This window comes from Salpingoeca rosetta (assembly GCF_000188695.1).
Source record: "Salpingoeca rosetta unplaced genomic scaffold supercont1.7, whole genome shotgun sequence".
Lineage (NCBI taxonomy): Eukaryota > Choanoflagellata > Craspedida > Salpingoecidae > Salpingoeca > Salpingoeca rosetta.
In genome coordinates, this window is record NW_004754927.1 from 1,460,532 (window position 1) to 1,471,917 (window position 11,386).

Consider the following 11,386-nt stretch of genomic DNA (forward strand, 5'->3'; position numbering starts at 1 on the left):
GTCGTCGTCGTCGTCGTGTGTGTGTGTGTGTGTGTGTGTGTGTGTGTGTGTGTGTGTGTGTGTGTGTGTGTGTGTGTGTGTGTGTGTGTGTGTGTGTGTGTGTGTGCAATATTGTGTGTGTGTGTGCAATATTGTGTGTGTGTGTGTGCCCGATGGAATACTCGTCTCTGTCTCCGCTCGCGCATGCCCGTGTCCACGGCACTGCTCGTGCCATTTCCACGTCTGCTGTTGACACTGGCCTTGTGCCCACCACCCAACTCGCACGCGTCTCAGGCATATTCCCCTTTGCGGACGAGAAGCTGTTTGACTTGCTGGAGCACTTGCTGCAACTACCATCAAAGTACGCTTGCATTGCGGTCTCGTTGCCCCCTTGCTCCTGCCCGCCCGCCGCTATCTTCAGGTTTTGGTGGTCGATTGACTTGGGTGCCTCACACATTACGCATTGCCAGGGTCATTCTCCTGGAGACGGCGTGGTTCATCGGAAACCTCGCCGGTACGCCGTGAATGCCCCTCTCCTCTTCACATCCTCCCAATTCAGCGAATCCTGTCTTGCTTTGGCGTTCGTGGTCTCCTCTGGCATGTATTCCCTGCTACCTTAACGCCGACTATTTACAACTGCCTCCACCGCCGCCGTCAACAACACAACCAACACCAACACAGGCGCAAACCCCGACTTTGCTGCTGGGATTTTCCAACACGATCTCCTCATCCACTTGAGGAACTTGCTCGAGGAAACAACAGAACTGCAGCGAGAGGTGCCGTCCAAGCTGCAACACATTCGCATGCCCACCAACATGGCATGAACTTGCTTGCACGATCATGCACTGACGTTTGCTTTTGTCTTCCTCATCTTGTTTTGCCGTTCTTCTCATGCTTGACACACCGTTGTTGCAGGTTTCGTTTGCGGTGCTGAACATGGCCACATCCAACCCGACCTGTATCGATCCCCTCATCAAGAACACCTTTCACACAGGTTATTTCCTCGCTCACGCCCCGATCCCTTGTCTCTCTTCTCTGCCTTGACCTCAACGCATGTGAGCAGCAGTCCCTAACCCTCGCCCTGAAATGGCTGACACACATGACCCCCCCCCCACATACACACACACACACGCACGCACAAACACGCACATACGCACGCACGCACGCGCGGTGATGTGGGGCGTTCAGGGATGTATGCACTGCTGAAGACGCCCGACTTTGACTGCACGCTCAACTGCCTCGGCTTTGTGGATGTGCTGATGACGGAGTACGGCCCCGTTGGCCGCGACTTTGTGCCAGATCACGTCGTGGACGTCATTGAGAGTTTGCAGTACAGCGACGCTGCGGTGAGCGCCAAATGTGGACTCTGTCGTTGCTGCTGCCCAGGATGGGTGGCTGCTGGTGTACTTATGGTGAGCAGTGATGCCTGCACATGCCAGGCCTCAGAGCCAGGGCCTTGCACCTCATGATTGGCGTGCTGGCATGTATCTGTTTGCGGGGGTTTGTTGCAGAATATCAAAGCGCTCGCAACATCCATTGTGGAGCGCCACTTCAACTACGACGAAGAAGAGGACGATGCCAACCTCGATGACCAGGTGAGACCAACAACACCTCGCTCGTTTTTTTTTTTTGGGGGGGGGGAGGGTGTCACGAGCACCACAATGCACACACACACGCGCGCGCGCGCGCGCGCACACACACACACACACACACACACATACATACACACACACACACGCACGCACACACACACTCACTCACTCACACACACACTCACACACACACGCACGCACACACACTCTCTCACACACACACACACACACACTCACTCACTCACTCACTCACTCAGCGTCCAGCAGTGGACGCAAGTGCATACCCGGAATCGCGCCTCAACGCCTCCTTCAACCCGTAGACGGCTGAGTGCGAGGGCTTGTGTGTGTGATGACGCAACAGCTGCATGCGCATGACATCACTGCGCCCACACACACCCACACGCCTCTCTTCCTTGTTTTGCTGCGGCATCTGCTGTTACACAAGTTCAACCAGCTTTTCATTCAAAGCACATAAATAGAGCACTCCAATGAATGTCAGCAAGTTGGAAATCTCCACGGTTCAGCCGCAAGGCGAGCAGAACAACGCACAAGAACAAAGCAACAACATGGCACTCACAAGCTATCTGCGATTGAAACACACACGCACACTAGACATACACACGAAGGAAAGGCTCAGACCACAACTATCAACCCGCCCAAGGGAGACGAGCACAAGCACACAATATGCGCAAGCATGTGAGATGAACACTATGAAGAAGAGTGGCGGTACAAAGAGGAAGGATAAACAAGGGAGGGGCACGAGACAGCATCGTTCCTCACGATCGGCCTTTGATGGGCCAAGCAGTTGGCTTAAGGCGGCGCTTGGTGAGTGAAAACCACTCACGAACGGTCTCCATATGCTCCGTGCCAACTTCAGCCTTTGCGGCACGCTCTGCACGCGTGCGCTTTGACCGCAAGCGCTTGCGTGTGCGCTCAACAATCGCCGCCAGCTCATCCAACGACAGGAAGTAGTTGACCTCCTTGAGTAGGTTGGTGGGGTCGTCATCGTCGTCATTGGCAGCGTCCTTGCTGCGCCCAAATGCACGCCGGCATGTCTTGCGCATGAGGGCGGCCGTCACCTCGCCTGTGCCGGCCCTCCTAGCGGCGGTGCGGACACGGGCGACAATGGTGTTGCGGCACTTGACGCAGAACACCTTAGAAGGGGACGAGGTGAAGAAGGCGTTGCCCACGTCGCCACCGCACACAAAGCACGCCGCGTTGCTCGGCTCGCACGCCACAGCGACCAGCGTCTTGTCTGCGCAGACGGCCCTGTGCTCCTCCAGGTCCTGCGTCACCACGCGCAGCATGGCCGCGCACAGGGCAGCGTCACGCGGCAGGCGCTTCTGCTCCCGCAACAAGACACAGCGCGCAAGGTGGCGGCGCGGAACGATGTGGTACGTCGCACCAAACATCGACACATACTGCAGCGCGCAGGCCGGCGCAAGGTTCCACGACACATGCACGCATGCACTCAGCGCCTGACGCCAACAACCAAGATTTTGAAGAGGGGGGGGGTAAAGAAAGAGGGGTGGAGCATGAAGACAAACAAACAACATGCGTGTGCCAAAATATAGGTGAGTGGTTGAATCGCTGCGAGCAAGTATCAAACACAGTGCACTCGCAGAGAGTCACACACACATGCACACACACAAACATGCACATACACACATGCACATACACATACACACGCACAAACAGTGTGTGTGTGTGTGTCACACAGATACACACACTATCTATCCATCTATCGTGTCACACAGATACACACACTATCTATCCATCTATCATCTCAATGCGTGCATGCATGCACACACAACCAAGGCAGGAGAGAAACTCACCCGAACCCAGTGAAGGGTGCCTGGGTTGACGAGAACAGCCTCGCCCGGCCCTTGGATGAACCGCACCAGCGGAATGTTCTCCTTATCGAGCTCGCCAGGTGTTGGCCACCATGCTTCCTTGAAGTCGATGCCCTTCTTCTTGCAGAGCGACTTGACGCGGCCCACGTGCTGCGGAGCAACGCCGTACCACACGCACGACCCCGGCCCGACGTTGATGTTGATTGCCATCAGGTTGTTGTTCTCCTGGCGTGCCGTCATTGAAGTGCCCGGGAGATGAATGAACATCTGCGGGCTGTTGATGCCCTCGATGGGGTCGAGCTCTGCCAGCATGGTGCTGCCGCCGCGCCAGTGCAGCTCGTCGGGGAGGGCGTCGCTCAGCTCCTGCAACTGCTCAGTGAACACGGCCTGACACAGGTCGATGTTCGTGGCGAACAACACGCCCTTTCCGCGCGGAGAAACACGCGCACACAAGTCGTCGACAAAAGCAGACGTCGCCGATGTCGCAGCTGGCAACGGAAGGGGTGACAGCGGCACGCTTGTCACAAAAGGCAGCGCCCTCTCCTTGGGTGGAGGCGAGGCCAAGAAGACGCACTTCCACGACGCGGGCGGTGCCAGGATCTTGACGGACAGCATAGCCAACAAAGATGGGGGTGGTGGTGGCGGCGACGAAGGTGTCATGAAGATCTCGTGCTTGCCCCAGCGAAAAGTCCAGCCAGTGCAATACGCCTTCTTGAACTCAGGAATCTTGGCCCGTTTTCGCGGCAGCTCATCCTCCATGCTAAAGTCTTCGCCAGCAGCTTTAACAGCTGCCCAGGAGTTCACAGCTTTGGAGACACATGCGGAGAGGGACACGACCGCCGTGAACTCGGAAACCCTCCACTTGTTGATGCGCTTCTGTACGTGTGCCATGCGGTCGTGGTAGGAGATGGACTGCAGCTTGTCGAAGGAAAACGCCGGCAGCGGGTACTTGGTGGTGAAGCCCGGGTAGCGGAGAAGCGGTGGGCTATCGACCGTTGGCGTGGGCAAAACACCGGGCCCAACGCCGTTGGTCGTCAGGCACGCGTCCTTCCACACCACTGACGATGCAGTCCGAGGCATGGTGCAGGATAGCGCGCAGGGGATGGAGAGAAGGGAGAGAGAAGACTGGTGGTGGAGGAGGAGAGCGGGTGGGTGGCGGAGACGGAAGCTGAGGGGGGATGGGAGGGGGGATGGAAGGAGACGGAAGCTTAGGGGGCTGGGGAGATGGGTGGAGGAGAAGAAGGGCGGAGGAGAAGAAGGGTGAGTGATGGACACCACCAGACACGGAGAAGAAGAGGCGTGCGTGGGACGTACACAGGCACCACAGGTGCACAGAGAGAGAGGATAGCACGGGTGCACTCAAGCAACCGACCCGATATCAGTGGCCCAGATGAAAATGAACAGGAAGGATGGCGCTGGGCCATGCATACATGCACGTATGAAAAAAAGGAGGAAGGGAGGAAGAGAAGAAGAATTGAACAATGAAGTGCACAACAAGCAAGGCAAATGCTCTGTGTGTGTGTGTGTGTTTGTGCGCAGCTCAAAGTTTGCGCGGGAAGTGAAATTCGTTGCCAATGCAAGAAAAGTGGGAAAGGTGCCGAGGACGCACGCAACGCACACAGCGCACAGCGCCGCCGATGCACAGCAGGCGTGGTGGATATGCCCCCGTGGCCACAGGCGGAAAACTGCCAACACTGGCGCGAAAGGCAGCGATCCCCCAAGCAAGGGGCGCAGCGCACAGGCCGCAGTGCGACAAAGGTGTCCGTGTTCGTGTGTGCGTGCGTGTGGGCGTGTGGGCGGGGGCGTGTGACAGCACGCAAGAGCGTGCTGGGTGGAAGGTGAGAGGAAGACAGTACGAGGGTGAGTGCTTGAAAGGACCGTGATAATGAAGGGGGAAGGAGGAAGAAGAGGAGGCTGTTGAGAACAGACGAGGCAGGGGGAAGAGTCGTGGTAGCTGCCACAGAGAGGCGCTAAGGAAGAAACTGGTTGCTGTCTCCTTCAATGCGCAGGAGCGCGCGCTCATGCACATGCGCACACGCAAGAGAGTGTGCTTGGAATAGACCGCACAAGACAAGAGGAGAGAGAGAGATGGAGAGAGATGGAGAGAGATGGAGAGAGAAGCGCTGGCGCCCGCAGCAACAATGGCAACGCTGGCAACAGCAGCAGTAGCAGCGCGCCAACAGTGGTGCAACAACTGCAACAACAACAAGCGCCAGGTGCGGAAGAGACAAAGACAGAGAGACACGGAGAGGGGAAGCGAAGAGCTGGTTGCCCGCGTGCCAACATCAAAGAAACAACACATTGGCCAAGAAATGGATAGTGCAGTCGGCGGCGCAGTCAACCCAACCAAAAGCAAGCCACGCAGGCAGGTACAGAGAGCTTGCTTTGCCGCGCGATAGAGGAAGAGAAGAAGAGAAAGTTGGTGGACGCGGGTTTGGCGCCAACGCTCCCTCAGCCAAGCACCATCAGTCCTTCATCACGAAATGTGACGAGCACATGGCAGGGGTGTGTGTGTGTGTGTGTGTGTGTGTGTGTGTGTGTGTGTGTGTGTGTGTGTGTGTGTGTGTGTGTGAGTCAGTGCGTGTGTATGTGAGAGAGAGAGGGGGGTGGGCGTGCAAAGAGCACATCCACTGAAGAGAGGGAAGGAAGACGGGGGGAAGAGGAGATGGAGGTGGGAGAGGTGTGATGGGAATGGACAGTAGGAGAGGAAGAGAGGAAGGGAAAAACGAAAAAGAAGTATGAGCAACCGTGTGCCACCGCCGCAAAGGGAGCCGCAAAGGGAACCACGTGCGTGGATGAAACAAATGCAGCTGGCCGTGCAGCGCGCGATGACATCAACAAACACGTTTGTCATTCCCCAACCACCCAAACACACACACACACGCGCACACACATCAACAAACACACGCACACACATCAACAAACAGAACCGAAAAGACGCAACCACCAGCACAACAAAACAGCAGAGGAAGAGGAGGAAGAGGATGGAAGAAGAAAGAAGAAGAAAGGTGTGGGTGAAATACACACACACACACACACACACCAACAATAACAGCACGACAGCGACCAGTGTGTCTCACCTGCTGCTGCTGTTGTTGTTGTTGCGAGGAAACGATGACGAATTTCGGAAGCAGCGTGGTTGGGGCATGGGTCCACTCACACCCATTTCTTGATGGCTGATGCGAAGAAGCGCTCCGCCATGTTCATGTGTGTCCACTGCTCAAGTTGCTTGGGTTGCGGCTTGCCTGGCTGTGTTGTGTGGGAGCCGGTGCGGATTCGCTGTGGCACGGATGAAAGAGGTCGGTGCCGCACCTCATGAGGAAAGCAGCAGCAGCAGCAACAGCAACAGCAGCAGCATGAACGCTTCTTCGTTGCAATGCACAGCATCACCCTGTGTCCGTGGCTTTTGTTGCTGCTGTCATCATCGCGTGCTTCTCATGCTGTTCCGTCATCATCATTCCAATGACGCCGAGGTGAGTGTTGGGGAGTCGGTCGCATCATCACCGCATGTCATGCGGTGCACGCTTCGCTTATTTGTTTGGGTGCATCGTCATCAAAAGCACGAGGAGTGGCGCGCCAAACCAAGCAAAGGCAATTTCGCTTTGTGTGCAAGGCAATTTTGCCTTAAGTTGTCCTTCCTCTTCATTCACTGATGTGGATCCAGCGAAGCACGCTCATCAACGCGCGCACACACACACACACACACACACACACACACACACACACACACACACACACACACACACACACACACACACACACACACACACACACACACACACACACACACACACACACACACACACACGTACACACACACACGCGCGCGCACACACAGCGATGGGGGACAAGGACGGCAGCATCAACACGCACGGCGTGTGCGCAGCTGGGATCCGGGCGTTCCTGACAGATCTTCAAGATGCGTTTCCTGACTCCTACCAGGACTTGACGACTCAAGAGGCGTGTACCTCGCTCGTGGTTCCTCGTACAAAGGAGAGCGAGTGTGCATACCTTGAGGTGATGCGGGCAGCAGATGCAGCACTTGTTGCCCCAGCAACTGTGTTTGTGTCCCATGCTTGGCGATACAAGATCGCTGATGTGTTGACAACCCTGCTCGAGTTTGCAAAGGAAGAGAAGGATCGCACGGGTGAAGAGCCCTTCTTCTGGTTTGATCTCTTTGTCAACAACCAACACACGAATGTCACTGCCAACTTACCGCAAGAATGGTGCGTTCACACACGTCTGTGTCTGCGTCTGTGTCTGTGTGTCTGCGTGCATGCTTGCGTCTGTGTGCGCGTCTGTACCTGTGTGTGTGTGTGTGTGTGTATCTGTGCGTGTCTGCGCCTGCGTCTTTGTGCTCGCTTGCATCTGTGCGTGTCAGCATGTGTGCCTCCCTGTACAAGTGTGTGTGTGTGTGTGTGGTTGTGGTCACGTCTGCACACCTGTCTTGTTGTTTTGTTGACAATCTCCGTCTCTCTCTCTCTCTCTCTCACACACACTCTCTCTCTTCTCTTCTCTTCTCTTCTCTTCTCTTCTCTCTCGCTTCTCTGTGTTCGTCATTGATTGGCTACAGGTGGAGCACCACGTTCAAGGACTCCATTGCTGCTATCGGCAAAGTGCTGCTTGTGCTGACCCCCTGGAACAATCCTGTGCCGCTCACCCGTGCGTGGTGTTTGTGGGAAGTATTCTGCAGCATCAGCCAAGACAACGTCGGGCTGGCAATTCGCCTGCCAGCGCAGCAACACTCTGCATTCATGCAGGCGATTGTGGATAACTTTGAGGTTGTCACCGACATGCTCGTGGAGGTGCGCGCTGAGAAGGCGGATGCCTGGGATCCGGCCGACAAGGACATGATTTTTCATGCCATCCAGTCTTCCGTTGGCTTTGCAGCCCTGAACAAGGCCGTCAAAGACCAGATGCGAGCGTGGTGTCTCAACAATGCCATCGGCTTTGTCACGAGTATGGAGAAGGACTACGAGCAGCAGCAACAACAGCAGCAGCAGCACACGCCGAGAAAAGCAACAGCACCTGCAGCGAAGCCGAACGTCAGTGTGCAGAAGGAGACAGAGTCGGTCGTGCAGTGCGAAGATGGGCCTCCACAAGCACCTGCACAGAACGTAGCAGATGCGCCAGCGACCGACGATGACATCGACGACGAAGACATGCTCGCGCACAACTTCTCTCGGCTGTGCATGCAAGTCGGCGCTATTCTCCTCATGTTTGGTGATCACGACCGCGCCATTGAGATGCTGGAGAAGGCACTGGCCATTTTCAAACGACTTTGGGGTGGTGAACATGCGCAGATCGCAACCGCGTACACGACGCTTGGCGCGGCATACAGCGCGAAAAGTGACTACTCCCGCGCCATGGAGGCCCTGCAGGCCGGCCTGGGCATGCAGCTGCGCATTAACGGCGAGGAGCACGAGAGCACTGCATCCACCTACAACACGCTCGGCTCCACTTGCATCAGCATGGGCGACTATGACCGAGGGATTGAGTACCAGGAGAAGGCGCTCAAGGTCCGGACCACTGTGCTTGGCCCCGACAACGTGAAGACGGCCACAGCACACAACAACCTCGCCAGAGGTCTGTTTGAGAAGGGCGACTACAAACGCACCATTGAGCACTTTGAGGAGGCGGTCCGCATCAGCTGTGCTGCAAGCAAGGACGGTGACAAGCACCCAAACACGGGCGCCACCTACAACAACCTCGGCCGCACCTATGACGCACTCGGGGACTACGACAAGGCGCTGGCATCGTATCAGCGCGCTGTGGAGGTGTTCTGCGACACGCTTGGCGAGGATCACAGCACAACGGGCCTGGCATACGGCAACATTGGCACCGTCCACGACAGCAAGGGTGACTACGACAGGGCGGTGGAATACTTTGAGAAGGCGATCGCAATCGTTGTGGCTGCGCTTGGTGACGAGCACCCGAGTGTGGCCAACCTCTACAACAGCATGGCGTCAGCTTTCATGGGACAGGGCCGCTACGACCAGGCGCTTCAGATGTACGAGAAGGACCTGCAGATCACGCAGGCCTCGCTCGGCGAGTGGCACATGGGCACTGCGGCAAGCTACGGCGGACTGGGGTCGGCGTACCGCGCGCTTGGCGAATACGACCGCGCTATTGAGATGTATGAGAAGGACTTGGCCATCGGTGTTCGCGTGATGGGCGAGAAGCACCCAGATGTGGCAACGACGTACTCCAACCTCGGCGCCGCATACAGCAACAAAGGAGAGCACGACCGCGCCATCGAGCACTTCATCAAGTGCTTGGAGATTACCATTGCCGCCTTTGGGAACGAGCACCCTGACGTGGCCACATGCCTCAACAACCTCGGCAGTGCTTACACCTCCATCGGCGCCGCAGATGATGCAGTGGAGTTCCTGCACAGGGCTGTGGAGATTCGGTCGGCAGTGCTGGGCAACATGCATCCTGAGACAGCTGTTGCTGTGTCGAACCTTGGCCGCGCCTTGCGTGCGACTGGCGATGACGACCAGGCCCTTGAATGCTTTGAGCTCGCGCTTGAGATCAATCGCCGTGTGCTTGGGGACGACCACCCCAGCACTGCGCGGGCACTGAACAGCATCGGCCATGTGTCCAAAGGCAAGGGCGACTTTGCAACAGCGGTGGAGGCTTACAAATGCGCAGCAAGAATTATGGAAGCAAGCTTTGGTGCTGACCATCCACACACATGCGTGGTCAAAGCCAACCTTCAAGAGGCTCAAGCTGCGCTTGATGAAGCTACCAGCGCGTCACAATCTCAGACTCCTGTGAGTTCGTTTGTTGTTTTGTGTGATGTGTGCGTGATGTGTGTGTGTGTGTGCGAGGTGGGTGTGTGTGTGTCTGTGTGTACGCGTGATGTGTGTATGTGTGTGTGCTTGCTTGCGCTGCTGGCTGTGTTTGTTTTATTCCACACTCATCTTGCCTGACTGACTGATGCATTTTGTGCAGGCCGTGCGTCCTGGGCGCCTGTCAGGCTGGCTGAGGAAGCGCGGGTTGTGGAACACAGCATTTCAAACACGCTGGTTTGTGCTCACGGATGATGCTCTCATCTACTACAGGACCCAGCACGACCGAGTGCACAAGGGAAAGATCAACCTCAACCTCATCACAAAGTCCGAGTTGAAACAGAAACAGCACCAACGGCCCCGCTCCAGCTCCAGCTCAACCGATGCGGATGTTGTTGTCAATGAACTTCACATCACCGTTCCCGGCCGAACCTTTGTCATTCGCGTTGACGAGCGCTCCGATCAGACACTCGCCGAGTGGGCTGAGGCTATCCATCAAGCCCAGGCACAGAGGCGTATTGGAAAGTGACCGATTGGCCTCATCCATTGTTGTCTCGTGTTGATTTGTGTTGTGTGTCAACCTTGATCGAGTGGATTTCGCCCAGATCGTCCGCTGTTGCTCTCGTTATTCCCTTCCTGTTGACGCTCCACGACAATGGTCGCGTAAGCACTGTTACCTGCTGTGGTGTACTTTCAAGCCGCCGCCAGTGCTTTGTCTGGTCTTTCCATCTCGTTGGTTGTTTGCTGCTCTCGTTAGTGTGCCAAGACGCCCTGCCCTGCTCGGTTCACGTCCCAGGCCCTCCTGTTACAGTTAGTTGAGACACGACAAGTGTGTGTGTGTGTGTTTACTGTAGGCAAACGCAACAAACAAGAACACAAGGAGAATGAACAAGCACAACAAGCTGCTGCCAAATCAACTCGGGCAGCACGCTCAAACAAACACAAGACAAGTGCACACACAGTCAATGACGCTGCCAAGGCGACATGGGCAGAGTGTGCACGAACACAAACAATCTAAACAATGAACAGCATGCATACATGCGCGCAGAGCAGTGCTAGGCATGGCATGAATGCTTGCAGGCAAGCATACACAACAGACACACTTCACAACACTGCATGGCACGCAGGCATGGCATTTGCCAAGCATAACGGGCATGCACACACACAC

The 11,386-nt window shown here is 56.2% G+C and overlaps 4 protein-coding genes across 4 annotated transcripts in view; 3 read left to right on the forward strand and 1 right to left on the reverse strand.

Moving 5' to 3' along the window:
• Positions 1–2,060, forward strand: part of PTSG_03364 (uncharacterized protein) — a 4,704-nt gene extending 2,644 nt beyond the window's left edge. Inside the window, exons 6-12 of the mRNA XM_004995882.1 lie at positions 274–340; positions 450–493; positions 661–755; positions 895–973; positions 1,168–1,325; positions 1,491–1,574; positions 1,829–2,060. Coding sequence (XP_004995939.1) covers positions 274–340; positions 450–493; positions 661–755; positions 895–973; positions 1,168–1,325; positions 1,491–1,574; positions 1,829–1,891 — 590 coding nt within the window. The 3' untranslated portion in view covers positions 1,892–2,060. The remainder of the gene's footprint in view (positions 1–273; positions 341–449; positions 494–660; positions 756–894; positions 974–1,167; positions 1,326–1,490; positions 1,575–1,828) is intronic.
• On the reverse strand, positions 2,022–5,989 carry PTSG_03365 (uncharacterized protein). Its single transcript, XM_004995883.1, has 2 exons — positions 3,407–5,989; positions 2,022–3,049 (listed from the first exon to the last, which is right to left on the reverse strand). Exons 1-2 carry the CDS (start codon positions 4,502–4,504, stop codon positions 2,348–2,350), a joined length of 1,800 nt encoding a protein of 599 aa, XP_004995940.1. The 5' UTR covers positions 4,505–5,989; the 3' UTR covers positions 2,022–2,347.
• PTSG_12000 (uncharacterized protein) lies at positions 5,523–6,890 on the forward strand (the record flags this gene model as incomplete). Its single annotated transcript, XM_004995884.1, has 5 exons — positions 5,523–5,640; positions 5,800–5,909; positions 6,192–6,273; positions 6,488–6,562; positions 6,745–6,890. The coding sequence occupies 5 exons, from the start codon at positions 5,523–5,525 to the stop codon at positions 6,888–6,890; spliced, it is 531 nt and encodes a 176-aa protein (XP_004995941.1).
• Positions 6,891–7,264: 374 nt separating this feature from the next.
• On the forward strand, positions 7,265–10,747 carry PTSG_12001 (uncharacterized protein; the record flags this gene model as incomplete). The annotated part of the gene is made up of 4 exons (XM_004995885.1): positions 7,265–7,650; positions 7,998–8,383; positions 8,549–10,227; positions 10,382–10,747. 4 exons carry the CDS (start codon positions 7,265–7,267, stop codon positions 10,745–10,747), a joined length of 2,817 nt encoding a protein of 938 aa, XP_004995942.1.
• Between the last annotated feature and the right edge of the window lie 639 nt (positions 10,748–11,386).